General features: G+C 51.0%; 1 protein-coding gene across 1 annotated transcript in view; it reads right to left on the bottom strand.

Annotated features, from left to right (window-relative positions):
* Nucleotides 1–5,923: 5,923 nt before the first annotated feature.
* LRRC74A (leucine rich repeat containing 74A) overlaps nt 5,924–14,509 on the bottom strand; it is a 29,881-nt gene continuing 21,295 nt past the window's right edge. The window contains exons 11-14 of the mRNA XM_028496081.1: nt 14,007–14,153; nt 9,433–9,540; nt 8,438–8,520; nt 5,924–6,004 (exon numbers count right to left, since the gene is read on the bottom strand). Coding sequence (XP_028351882.1) covers nt 5,980–6,004; nt 8,438–8,520; nt 9,433–9,540; nt 14,007–14,153 — 363 coding nt within the window. The 3' untranslated portion in view covers nt 5,924–5,979. The remainder of the gene's footprint in view (nt 6,005–8,437; nt 8,521–9,432; nt 9,541–14,006; nt 14,154–14,509) is intronic.

Genomic DNA, 14,509 nt, shown 5'->3' with positions numbered 1-14,509 from the left:
TATATATATATATATATATATTATATTGTATTTTTTTTTTTTTTTAAAGAGGGTCCCCAGATTGTATAAGCTCAGGCTCCAAGAACCTGCATCTTCCCCTGAGGGGGCAGATTGAGGGTTCTGGCCCAGGCTCCCCTGGTGTCGCTGAAGCCAGCTGCATTGCTGCCTTTTTCAGGTACCTAATAAAAATTCGATTTCCCTGAGCCAGTTTGGAGTCCTGTTTTCTTAGAGCTGAAGCCGCTGTGCGGAGTCAGAGGACTTGTGGGATTGGAGCGCCCTCTGCTGGAAAAATCGAGGTACAGCCGGGAGAGCGGTACACGCCAGGAGTGGCTGCCTTGAAACCCCACTGTTAGGATGCTGGCAAGAAAGCAGGCAGGTCTGGGGGTTAGTACGCAGGCAAGCTCCTCCTGTTGGGCATGGACACATTCAAGTACACACACTGTGTCCTGTAATTCAAATGTGAGCATGCTTTTGTGTACACGTGTTCCATTTCCACTGCACCCGCTGTAACACCACCTGGGGTCGGCTGCAGTGCCATTCTTACCCTAACCTCCTGGAGTCAGCATCAGACTCCACAGGTTAAGGGCTCAGTACCCCACAGACTACTCCCACTTTGCTGCCAGCTACAAGTGGGGTTCCCCCAGGACACCTGCACTTCTGACTAGCCAGCTACAAAGTAGGGGGTTCCCATCAAACTCCTCAGGTTTGGTAATTCACTGCAATGACTCACAGAACTCACTGGAAGTGCTATACTGATGCTGGCAGTTTTATTATAAAGGTTATGACTCAGGAGCAGCCACATGAAGAGACATGCAGGGCAAGATCTGGGAGGGAGGCAGAGCTTCTGTGCCGCAAGTCACCTCCCAGGCAGCTCCCCTGGGCCCTGGTGTCTAGCGTTTTCATTGGGGTTTCGTTACTTTTCATTACGCAGGCATGACTGATTGAACACTGGCTAGTGAATGAGCTCAATCTCCAGCTCCCTGTCCTTCTATTGACTGAAAGTCCCAACATCTGCTTACATGGTTGGTGTTTCCAGGAAGCTATCTAGGTAGGGGCCCACCTGGGTCACCTCGTTAGCATCACGAAGACACTCCTGTCACTCAGGAAATCCCGAGGGTTTTAAGGCACATGTCAGGAACTGGGAAAAAGACCTGTTATGCTCTTGATTATACGGTAGCACGTGGACGCACACACAAGGGCTAGTCTCATTCATCCTGGGCACACAGAAACAAGTCAGCCCCACCCCAGCTCATCCACAGACTCCCTAAGAGATGGCAAAACAACACAGCAGCCCCCCCAGGGGTCACACCACTGTCCCTTCTTAAAAGGCCCCGCTGAGCCCCAGAGAAGCCCCCTCCATCCCACACCACCCTCGGTTTCCCTTCCCCTCCAGGATGTCTGCTTCCTGGAGGAGAGCTGTTCCTTTCCTCTAGTTCAAGGCCACTGGTTGGCAGCCAGTGTTTAGGACACAGGCTTGCCTTGCCAGTCATTGTTTTCTTTTGTTTAGAACCAAACCAAGCGAAACCAATCCCAAGCCCCTGCTTGGCAAGGCAGCCTGGTCCCCTGAGGACACTGCAGCTGCCACCGCAGCCACATATCAGAGGCTGCAGCGTGCACCGATGACCCACAGGCCTGGCACCCAGAACCACGCCCACCAGCATCACCGCTGCCACTGCTCAGGGACTCCATCCAGCTGCAAAGCCACAGCTGCTGGAGGAAGTTCTCCGTGGTCCTTGCTTCTTTGGAGGCTGGCTCCTGAACCGAGCCCAGAGACTGAGCGTCTGGTGTAGGCATGAGCCTACGTCCCAGCTGCAAGTCCCAGCTGCCCCTCTCAGGACCTGTAAGCTGGGGCGCTCCCAGCCCAGGAAGGGGATTCAGACGTCAGGAGCCAAGAAAAAGGCCAGATGTCCACTGCATCCCCGGCATTGCCCACACAGTGCTGCTGGTCCCTGGCCCTCCCACCTCCCTCCGATTTTTAAGATTCTGGACAAATTCTTTCGATTTCATGCAAGTTTTAAGCCAAAGCCCAAGGTTGGAATGCCTCCCATGGTGTTTCAAAGACACAGTAGTTGGGTGTTTCAAAGATGACTGCTCAGCTTGGCCCCTAACGCCCTCCTGGACCTCGATCTCCCCGCACTTCTCCCTCATAGGAGAGGAACTCCGCTGTCATGAGGTCATGCTTACATTAAGCACTTACTGTGTGCCAGGCCTGGGGCTCAGTGTTTCACATGCAACTCTGTGAGGGCAGGGGTACCATTATCATCAATATATACAGATAAGGAAGTTGAGGTTCAGGGAGGTTGAGTGACTAGCTCAAGGTCACAGAGCCGATCACTGGTGAAGCCAGACAGAATTCAGACCTAGAACTGTCGCATGACAGAATTTGCATGCTTAACCACTTTATGGTTCTGGCACACAGAGATAGTCCACACTCTTCCTTCTCATCTCCCATCTTACCTCCCCTGGCTCAATTTCTGAGCAACATAGGGGGCAGGGAGGGCACACCAACCTGACCTTGAGAATTCAGTCACATAGACCATCATCATCTCTGCCTTCGCTTCCCTCCCCACTGGCCAGTCCAGTCTGGCCTGGAGCTCATGCTTGCTTATCAATTGAGTTATTTTTCTGTTTGTTACAAAAAGGATGTAAACAGAGAATGTGCGTTTAAACTTCTCCCTGTAGATACAAAGCTGTGCAGAAGCCACAGAGGGGCAGGGGAGCACAGTGGTTAAGACCTCAAGGAGCCAGGGTCATATTGCCTGGGTCTGCATCTCAGCCTTGCTGCTTACTCTAGCAGAAGACTTTGGACGAGATGCTTAACTTCTCCATGCCTGCATTTCCCCAGCTGTAAAATGGGGATGATTACAGACCTCACTGCATAGGGTCCCTGTGAGGATGCATAGAGTTAGTGCACATATATCAGGAGAAAACCATAATTCGAAAAGATACGTGCACCCCAACGTTCATTGCAGCACTATTTACAATAGCCAAGACGTGGAAGCGACCTAAATATCCACTGACAGAGGAGTGGATAAAGAAGATGTGCTATTTATATACACAATGGAATGTTTGCCATAAAAAAGGGTAAAATATTGCCATTTGCAGCAACATGGATGGATCTAGAGATTGTCATAACTAATTGAAGTAAGTCAGACAAAGAAAAACAAATAACATATGATATCACTTGTATGTGGAATCTTAAAAAAGTAGGGGGCTTCCTTGGTGGCGTAGTGGTTGGGGGCCCACCTGCCGATGCAGGGGACACGGGTTCGTGCCCCGGTCCGGGAAGATCCCACATGCCGTGGAGCCTGCGCGTCTGGAGCACAGAAGTGGTACAAATGAACTTATTTACAAAACAGAAGTAGACTCACAGATGTAGAAAACCAGGGGAGAAAGGGAGGGGAGAGGGATAAATTGGGAGATTGGGATTGACATATACACACTACTGTGTATAAAACAGGTAACTCATAAGGACCTACTGTATAGCACAGGGAACTCTACTCAGTACTCTGTAATGACCTATATGGGAAAAGAATCTAAAAAAGAGTGGATATGTGTATATGTGTATATGTAACAGATTCACTTTGCTGTACACCTGAAACTAACACAACACTGTAAATCAACTAAACTCCGATAAAAATTAAAACAAAACAAAACGTTAGTGCACAAAGCCAAACTGAGCTGGGCATGGAAGGAGGGCATGCCCAGGGTACCATTCCCGTGCACTGCAGCTGACCCCCTTTGGTGCTAGGCTTATGGGCCAGCACCTCTGGGCCATCTTTGACCTGACAGCCTCTCCTACTCCTGCAAGGCCCCTCTCCCTCCACCTTGGTCTTCAGCTCCTGCTGGGGTCCTCCTGCCTGCAGCCTCCTGACATGGCAAGCTCATAAAGCACGACTCAGCCCGTTGTCAGTGGGCGTGTTCCTTGTGCAGATGGAGCAGGCCTCCTCTGTAGTCTTGCCCAGCCCCAGGGTGGACTGGCTGAGGGAGGAGACTGAATGTTTACGGAGCTTGTGCTAAGCACCGGATTTTCTTCCTCACAACAAGAGTGCGAGGTAGCTGTGAGTAACTTTGATTCATAATGAGGACACCAAGCCTTGGACAGGTCTGCCCAGGTGTCAGGCTGCTAGACTCTTTGGGGCTCTGATTTCATGTCAGGCTCTGTGGGGGTAGAAGTTTGGGAGATCAGGGAAATTGCATAGGAAGGACTGCAAAGCAGTCTGATGGGAGCGCAACCTTCAGGCGATTTTGGAGCTGATGTGACACCTAGTGGCCACAAGTAGAAACTACTCCACAGTTGGCCCGGTTCCAGGGCAACCTGCAGGCAGGCAGGGTTTTGGCTGGGCATACGTGATGGGCAATGGCAAGTGTCAAGGGGTGGCCTGGAGGGTCGGGGATGGTGGCTTCCCCACATCTCCATCATTCCCCCAAAGCTACCCAAACAAAAAATAACATTTGATGAGAAAATGTGCTGCTTTTTCTATTTTCTATTAAAGATGAATAAAAGCAACTTGAGAAAACTTGCTGTTTTTATTGATCCCTAATCTATAGTCCATACCAAATTTTGATACTTCATAGCCTAATAATCTTCAGGGTTCCACCCAGACACCAGTAATTATTGAATGCTCAGTTACGAGCACAGACCTGATGGAGAATTTTATAGATTATAATAAACTTAAAAGAAAGGCTCCCTGACTTCCAGGGGATTTGATTTATTTGGGGAGTCAGAGCAAAGACATCTACATACCTTGATGAGTAGGGTGGACGTGAGTTTCAGCTCACAAACTCTTTATTGCATTTCTTTATTTTCTTTTCATCATCCTAATTTTGACTGAGTCCATACAACCGTCCAATTAATGAAAATTCAACTTCAAGTTAAAACTTTGAATAAGGGAAGGGAGAGGAAATATGCTGTGGGGAGGGGGACACAGATTGTTTCAAATAATGATTCTGCAGGGGGTGAGAAGTCTTAGCATCACCTCCACCCTCGAGGAAGAAACAGTGAAACCTGAGGGCTGGTGCCTTGATTCCCAGATGCCATTCCAGCACTTCACTGGTGTTCCAAAGTGTGGGTTCCTGGGCAATCCCCAAAACTCTCCCAGCTTTCTACCACTTGCCCAAAACAATTGCCAAGTGAATGAGGTTTTTCATTTCACAGGTATTTTTTACTGAGCACTTACTATGAGCAGGCACTGTGCAGGTGCAAAGGAGGCCCTCAAGACCGTTCCTGCCCTTGTCCATCCCAAGGATGACTGGCGAGGTTAATCAAAATCCTTGAAGGTACCCATTCCCCCCACCTGCTCAGTATATGCTGTTCTTGGCTAAACCTTCTCATCTTTTGCTAAGCTCCTCATGCCTCCGCAGTTTTCCAAGGAATTTTACAAAGAAATGCAGAATGGCAGATCCCTAGAACAGATGGGGATCCCTTTTTTCAGCTGTTCCACTTTTCAGCTGGAACCATGAGGCTCCAAGTTCAGGTGGCCAGCTCATGCCGGGCCACGGCTAGATGCCAGGCCTCTCTGTCTCTTGCCCTGGGCTCTCTCCACGTGACCCCCTGGCATTTGCTTCTAAAGGCCCCTGTCCTCATTTCCTGAGCATCTGTTTCCTCTGCCACTGCCTCCCGAATCTCAGCAATCTCCCCTTGACACAGTTTACGAGCACTGTGATGACTGCTTTTGTGCACTGACCTTCTCCCCGCTGCTCTCTTCCGCCACCTAGCAACCCCACGCTCTCCCAATTTGTTCTTTTGGCTCTTAACGAGGCCACTAAGGACGTGCCCCCTAAAACAGGAGGGTGTGCTCCCTGGGGGAAGGGCATGCCACCAGCAGCCCGGAGACCCAAGCTAGACTTTATTGCCTCGCTCACAGCCTTGGTGTCTTTCCGCCGAGGTTTCAGCCAGCTCTCCGCCTCGTCCCAGCCACCAGCCAACGTGCCAGGAGTTCTCTGTCAGTGAGACTTCTTTCCAGGCCAGACGTGTTGCTATGGCTTCGTCATTTTCAAGGAACTGGTTTGAAAGGTAAGGGGATAATGCTGAGCACCAACGTAGCCTCGTGGCTGATCGACAAGCGTGTTTGGACAGGCTCGAGTCCAAGCGAGACCATTTGTAAACCCATCTCGGCAGAATGTTGAACGTGGTGAGGTTCGGCGTCGGCACAGGGATGGGGATGGGTTTACGCTGCCGGCAGGGCTTTGGTAGCAGATTTAAGTTTAGAATGTGCACACTCTCATCCTGGGTCTGAGCCACCCAGCCCATGTTAGAGAAACACACGTGTGCAAACACGACATACAAAAGAATGTTGGTGACTGGTTATTATTTGTAGTAGCAAAACATTGGCAATAACTTAAATGTCCATAAAATGAGAGTCTCTTTCTGCACCATGAGACTTCTTTCTGCACTATGAAATACCCTGCAGCAGTTAAAGAGGCTGAGATAGATCTAAACATACCAACGTGCACAGTTCACCAAGACACATTGTAAGGCAAAGGAAGTTCAGAGGAATGTGACAGTGTGATTCCATTTATGATAAATAAGAAGCTGTGTGTGTGTGTGTGCGTGTATGTGCACGCGCGTGTGTATGAGGGTAAAATGATATAATAGTAAAACACATGTGTACTCTGAGCTTACCACCTGCCAGGTAGTGTTCTTAGTGCTTCATAGGCATTAACTCATTTAATCCTTAAAAGCTCCCGGCACCGTAGGTACTATTATTAGCCCCACATACAGATAGGTAAACTGAGGCACAAGGAGGTTGGGTAAATTGCCCAAGGTTCCACAGGAGTGGAGCTGGGATTGGAACTCAGCTGGCCTGGTCCCAGAGTCCCTGTTTTTAACACTTAGAGAACACGCACTCACACACACACACACACACACACACACACACACACACACACACACTTGATTGCAAGTACGTGGGAAAAGCTATGGAAACGTGCACCTGGGATTGTTCACGAGCGCCCTCTGGGAGGCAGCAGGGACTGTGGGGGCAGGTAAAAGAGGCCCTTCACTTTCTCCCTAGTACACTTCTGTGGATTTAGAATTCTTACAAGTAGATATTATTTGTACAAAAAAATGACAATGAAAAATTCATGCAACCGTAAAAATGACGACTCTGCTCTTCAATTGGAACCAACAGAGCTGCAGTATGTGACCTGACGGGAATTTGAGGTTCCCACAAGAGCTCCCCACTTGGGTCCTGAGACCCCAGCTCTGCCTCTCCATGGCCACGTGACCTCATCTGCAAAGCTGGAGGGTTGATGGACCTGGACCCGGTCTCCTGACCTCTGCCTTGAGCTCTTTCCCACCAGCATCCCAAGGAACGGGAGGCCGTACTTCAGGGTGGGCAGGCGGGGAGGTCCAGGACACAGGCACAGAGCAGGGGGGCCTGGGATGGTGTGCAAGCCTGAGCTGCCCTGCAGGTGTCGGGGGTGCTTGCTGGATGATGCTGTCGCTCCTGAATGACAGCATCATGTGCCAGCCCCTTATGTGCATTGTCTCCACTTGATTCTTATGAAACTCTCTCAGGTGCTGTGGTTATCACCCCATTCTAAAGAGTTGGAGACTGAGAGCTCTGCGCACGGCCGCACCCTTCCTAGCTAGAGCAGGGTTGCAGCTGGGTCAGTCTGTGCGGTGGCTTCTCCACACATGAAAGACGCTGATGGGGGCAAGGACGGAGGTATTGGGAGAAGGCTGTGGGGCAGGACCAGATGGGGGCCTCCTCTGACAGACTCCTTAGGGATTCCATGAGACACCAAGCCGCAGGGCCTTATGGACCAACCTGCAGACCAGCAGGGTCCTGCAGCCTCGGCGAGGAGGAGTTGGTCCTGGGACCACGCAGACCGGGGTGCTAAGGCCACAGCTGCCCCTTTCTGGCCACAGGCACTTGGCTCTGTGCTTTCCTTCTCTAAAGCTCCGTTTCATTATTCACAGCATGGTCGTGATACTAGTGCTCGTTGGGCGCTGTGAGAATTCAGGCACCTGTCTGGTGACTGGCGGAGCACTTGGCACGTGGTAAGGGCTCATGGATGTTGGTTGCTGTTATGACCATTATCATGGTCCTTTCCGATCTCTTCAAGGAGTTCAGCCTAAGTCACAACCTGCCTGGTTGCCTAAACTCCAGCAGCGTTGAAAGACCTGCAGTTCCTCAGTGCACCATGCTGGCCCACACTTCGGGCTTGGTACTTGCCATCCTCTGTCCTCTTGTCTGTCTGTGTGACACCCCCTTCCCCCCAGTGATACCTCCTCTTTGGGCCACTGTGATACCCTTACACGCCCCCAACTGCCCCTCTCACCACACCAGGGCCTAACCATTTGCTGCTTGTGTCACCTCCTATCTGTTCCAGGGCGGCCCCAGGAGCCAGGGTGCCTTAGAGGGAACCGGGGGCCTGCCCAGGGCAGAAGCGTAGCCCAGATAGGGCCGGACGGCGGGGCTGGGCTAACCTGAAGTCCACCATATCTGTCTTCTCACCCAGCTTCTTTATCAGCTCCCTGACTTGGTACCGGTTTACGGGGACCTTGTTCTGCTGAGGAAGCAGATAGAACATGCAAGGTCAATGGAGCTCTCTGCTCCCCCCAGACCTCTCCTGTCTCACACACACACACACACACACACACACACACACCACAATGCCTCACTGCCCTTGGGACCATGGCTGGCAACAGTTTCCTCAGTTCAGAAGAAACTGAACCCATACCATGCAGGGCAGGAATAAGCATCCCCGCCCATGTCCGTGGGTCACTGCTCAGACTCCAGAGCCTCTCTTTTCTCTGGGGAGCAATAGGGGTGAAGGAGATGGGGATCCAGCTGGAGTAGGCGGCGACTTTGCAGCATGGGAAGTTCATCCTTACCTCCCTGCTACAGAGTCTGGCCAGCCCTCTTCACCACGGGCCTGGCACCGAGGGTCTTATCCCCCAACCTGGGCCCCCATGAAGTCCTATTCTTGCAGGGCCTGTCCTTCCTAGGGCTGCCCTGGTGACAGACCTCTTCATGCTTGCATTTCAGGGGGCCCTCAGCACCTCCATCATACCCCACATGTGAAGGTGTGGGATTTCAGGCAAGATGATAGGGCCAAAGGCAAAATACTGGGGTTTCCGGATGTGGTCTCTTCTCCCACTCCCTTTTAAAATCTGCCCAGTAGCCACATGCAAGAGAAAGACCCAGAAGACGAAGAATGTGTGTCTTCAGGCAGCATCTTGGGTCACCAGTGGCAACCAGACGTGCAGTACAGAGAATGACTTCAGCAGGCAGTGGAAGGAGGCCCTTCCTCTAGGTGTCCCTCTGGGTCTAGATAAAGCAGTGGATAAGTTGGCTTCTCACAGCCAATCCCAAGGAGCTCTTTGAGGTGCTCACGCTGTGTCCTGTCTGTCTCTCTCTCTCACACACACACCCCTGCGTGTGCACACACAGTGCCTGCGTCCACTAGGAATCCACACACCTGTATCATAGCTTTCCGGAACTCGCCCACAGGCATTGTCGTCTCTCCACTAGGGTTCAAGCTCCTGAAGAAGTCCAGGACCGAGATTTTGTGTTGGTCTGCATAGCTCTGAGAGAAGCAGGAGACACCAGGAGCCTTGTAATATCTATACCAACTCCCCCCAACTGCCCCCCACCCCTGCTTCCCACCCCTGCCCGCCCAGACCGAGGTCTGAGGTCAGGCAGAACCGCACGCCACGATGCTTCTGTGTGTCTGCCCCACCGGCACGGAGCAGGCTCTCCTGCCATTCCATGTTCCACAGGTGGAAGGACTGGAGTCGACACTGCTAAGCTCCCACAGTTTGGACGGAATAGGGCGGTGATCATGTTTACATGTATTATTTAGTTTTGAAGTTGTCCTGCTAAGACTAGCAAAGATGGTGCTCTATGTACGTGGGTGGGCTGTTGTTAACTCAGAGACCATAAGACTGAACCTCAGCCAGGTAGTGGGACAGGCAGGACAGGCTTCTGGTGTTCTCAGAATTCTCATCGTTTTATACAAATACTTATATGGAGACATACTGTGTTAGAGTATTTAAAAATAATATTTCACTGTTTTCAATTCAAAGATATTACCTACTCACATTTTAAGGAAAGTTTAGATTAATAGAAAGAAGAAAATTAAAAATAACCCATAAATCCAATCCCACCATCCAGAGGTAACACCTTGATGTATATTTTTTCATCTACCTGTCTATCTATCTACCTATCTACTAAACATACTGCTTTATAAAATGCACTGTATTAATATATTGTGAACTTTCCAATACCATTAAAATATTATTTTGGGTCCTTTTACAGTATCTTTTTGTTTCTTTTCGCCTCCAACTTTCCAAAGGCCATAGACAAGGCCCAGCTTTCTCGATAGATATTTCTGCAGACACCCTGTTCACAGAGGAATTCCTTGGGGATCAGTCCCTGGTCCCTGCTCTCCTCTCCCCACACTTCCCTCTCTGGTGTGCGCTGCCTACACCAGCCCACCCCGGGGTGAATCCCACCTACGTTTCCAGTTCTGCATCCCCAGCAGCTGCTCGCAAGTCCATGCTGAACCCCACCGACACCTCAGTCCTACACGTCTAAAGCAAACCTCAGTCAGCTGAATTCTGCAATCTGTTACTGAGTGCTGCGGCAGATACCACGGGCGGGCTCTCAACACCCACTCCACTTCCTTCACAGCCCGCCTCTCTATAACACAGAGGCTGGAAAACTAAAAACCAGCATTCCCCAAGCCCCCGTGAAGCCACAGGTCAGAATGGGATGGGTTTCACCAAGCCCTTGGGTGATGCGTATGTGTGACCATGTGATCTGGAGAGAGCAGGCTGCCGGCAGCCATGGGGGTGGCTTCCCGATTCAGCGGGCGATTCCTGATTGGGCGGCTTCCTGACCTAGGCAGAAGCAGCAGCCATCCTGGCTAGCCAGTTGGGGTGTCTGGGGAGCCATTTCTGGAATCTAAATGTAGAGACTTTCTTCAGCCCTCCTAATGTCTCTGGGGTCTATCGCTGGTAATAGATCCCTCTTTGCTTAACCTAGTGGAGTGGATTCTGTGGTCAGCAACTAAGAGCCTTGATGGACATAAGGGCCTGTTACTTTGGTAGGTGCTTTTGATAAGACCCAACGTAGCTCCTGCCCTGGAGGAGTTCAGAGTCTCGTGGTGAAAGGGTGAAGCAGAGGGCTGCAGGAGCGTGTGGCAAGGGCATATACTCTTGACCAGGAAACCTGAGAAGGGTTGCCCGAGGACGTGACACTCTGGTGCAGACCTAGAGAGTGAGGAGGAGTGAGTGAGACACAGAAGAAGGGTGTGTAGACAGAGGGACTCAGAGTTAATGTTAAGAGAACTGATGCAAAAAGGAATGGGGAGGGACTTCCCTGGTGGCGCAGTGGTTAAGAATCTGCCTGCCTATGCAGGAGACACAGGTTCGAGCCCTGGTCTGGGGAGATCCCACATGCCGCGGAGCGACTAAGCCCGTGCACCACAGCTACTGAGCCGGCGCTCTAGAGCCCACGAGCCACAGCTACTGAGCCCACGTGCCACAACTCCTGAAGCCCGTGCACCTATAGCCCACGCTCCGCAACAAGAGAAGCCACCGCAATGAGAAGCCCGCGCACCGCAATGGAGAGTAGCCCCCGCTTGCCGCAGCTGCCCATGCACCTATAGCCCACGCTCCGCAACAAGAGAAGCCACCGCAATGAGAAGCCCGCGCACCGCAATGGAGAGTAGCCCCCGCTTGCCGCAGCTAGAGAAAAGCCCGTGCGCAGCAACAAGACCCAATGCAGCCAAAAAAAAGAAAGGAATGGGGAGAAATACAGTGGGGCTGAAATGTAGAGGAGCAGGGGAGGATGGGAGGGATGAGGCCAGAGCGGGAGGCGGGGCCAGGGGGCGGTCCGTTTTCCCCACAGGACTTCCCTACTGCTGGCAATGTTACCGTCGTTCCTTTAGTCCACTGGGCTTAAAAATTTGGGGTTATCTTTGGCTCACTCCTCTCCTCACAGACCTCCCTTCTCCCAACACACACACACACACACACACACACACACACACAGAACGACTCACCTCCCTTCTCCCAACACACACACACACACACACACACACACACACACACACACACAGAACGACTCACCAAGTCCTGGAGATGCTCCATAAAGATATCTCCTACATCTGTACCTCCACTCTCACTGTCATTTTCAGCCAAGTTACCGTTCTATATCTGGAATACTACAGTAGTGTCTTCATTGGTTTTCCCAGTCTCATATTTACCCCCTCAGTTCATTTCCCTCCCCGTTGCCAGAAAAATTACCCCTCAGTCCTGCTGGATTTACATCACAGCCTCTGCTCAACAACTCTCACTGGCTCCCTGCTGCCTGTGGACTCAAACCTCACTCTGAGCCTAAAATCTTAGGCCTCTGCTGCATCCAGCTCTAGCCCCTCCTTGCAGCCTTGACTCCCAGGCTTCCCTGTGAGACCAGAGCCGCACGGTCCGGTTCCCACCCCCCCAGACACACTGCGAGCGACTCCCACCCACTCTGCTCTTCTGCTGGTTGGCACATCCCCTCCCTCCCTCTCTCTGTTGCTCACCCACATCTTTTCCGCTTGTCCAGGCCCTCGCCCAGCCCCTCCCCTGCCAGGAAGCATCCTTTTCTGTTTGCCTGCAGTGACCTCTAGTTTGGATCGTATTTGCTACCTTTGTCACTTGTTTATTATTTATCATATGACACTGTCTATCAGAAATGACTGTATCTGTCCCATCTTCCCAACCCGATTGTCGGGCCCCAGAGGGGAAGGACTGTGGTTTACATTGTATGTATTGTTGAGGCTCTCCTCTGGGATCCCTTGTCTACACTGTTTTGTTTTTTTTTTTTTTTTTTTTTTTCGTATCTCAAGTGTTTTTATTCCGAGGAGTAGGTACAAAATAAAATAACAGATGTGTCTTATTCTGTATAGCTCACTCTGCACAGGTTCTCAACCTCTGATGTGATCTACTTTTATAGGTTTAACAGATACTTAAATTCACTTTACTGTACTGTATATTTAAAACAAGGAGCAAGCTCCCACTTTGCATCGGATAACTCCATTCCCGCTCTTCCTGCAAAACAGGTTTCCCCTCAGTTCCACCTGACATCATCTTACTTGAAAAGATATAAGGATACTTGATACTGCTTTGCCTTCTAGAACTTTCCAAACAATGATAATTTTCATGCAAGAGCTCTCCTCTTTGGTTCTGGAAACTAAGGCACAGAGCAGACCAACCAGGGGCAGGAAGCAGCCCCAGTGGCAAACACCATGAAGAACGGTGTTTACAGGGCACCTTCCCAACTCCTGCTGCCTCAGGTGGTAATGGCTCTGCACCCAGCAGCAGGTGAGAGCTGGTGGTAGAAACACCAGGCCTGGGCAGTCACGGCTCTGTGAGGCTGTCCGACCAGAAGAGTTATAACATCCCTTCCAGCTCTAACATTCTCTGAGTTTTTATTTCCACTGTTACATCTGCCTCCTCTGACTGCCAGACACAATATAAGACTTGAGCCAGGGGCAAGGTGACCATTAGGTATAAAACACTTGAGGGTTCCTTGTTAGCTGAAGCCACCAAATAGCCATCCTGAGCACAGGCTCAGGACGTCTTGGCATCCTTACCAGCTATTGGAAAGAGCCTGCATGAATTGTGTGCTTATTACCTGCCAAGCATTGTTCTAAGTCATGTGTAGTATAGAATTTAATCTTCACAGCAGCCCTGCTGGGGTGGGTACTATTATCATGCCCATTTTACAGATGAAGAGACTGAAGTACAGAGCACTTCAGTCACTTGTCTTTGGTTGCAGTGGAGGAGCCTGGCTGGTAGAAACCATCCTATTCCAAGGCCCTCCCACTTCAGCCAGTTCTCAGTCCTTCCTCTGGGAGCCAAAAGGAATATTCCACAGCTGAGATGTTCCTTGTCAGGGAGGACTGTGCAGAGGCTCTGGGGGAAGAGAAACTCTAGGAAGCTGAGCCAAAGGTCAGCTCTTTCCAGGGGTCCCTGGGGGCTCTAAGAGGAAATCAGGGCTCACCTGGATCAGTTTCACAGGGCTCGCCCACGTGAAGAGGTTTTTCTTGTTAGAGAGGCCTTGCACTGCTTTGTACATCACGTCCAGCTGGGGGTGGACAGCACACACCCCATCCAATATTTTCACAAACTGCTCTGACACCAGCACATTCTGAAGCAGGGAGAGAGGGGACCCGTCAGGGGGAGGGCACTGCCATCATGCTATCTCCCAGACCAGCGGACTCTCCCAAGCAAAGTCAGTGTGTTGTCTTTTCTAGTTGGTTCTGCGGTACTGCTCCTAGAGTGGGACGGTTCACCTTTTTTAGAGCTTGTGGTTTGACTTGTAAGTTTCCCACGTGATTTTGATCAGATGTCCTACTTGGGTGCTGGTGGCCTGTCACATACTGTCAACTCACTCTCCTCTCAGAAGGTGTGCATTAGTGTCTGTGTGTGACAGATGAGACACAGCTGTGGGGTTACGAGACTGGTCCCCAAACAAAGGCCCTGAAAAGCCCATTTCTACACCAG

The sequence above is a fragment of the Physeter macrocephalus genome, chromosome 11 (assembly GCF_002837175.3).
Source record: "Physeter macrocephalus isolate SW-GA chromosome 11, ASM283717v5, whole genome shotgun sequence".
Classification (NCBI taxonomy): Eukaryota; Metazoa; Chordata; class Mammalia; order Artiodactyla; family Physeteridae; genus Physeter; species Physeter macrocephalus.
This window is presented reverse-complemented; position numbering and strand designations above follow the sequence as displayed.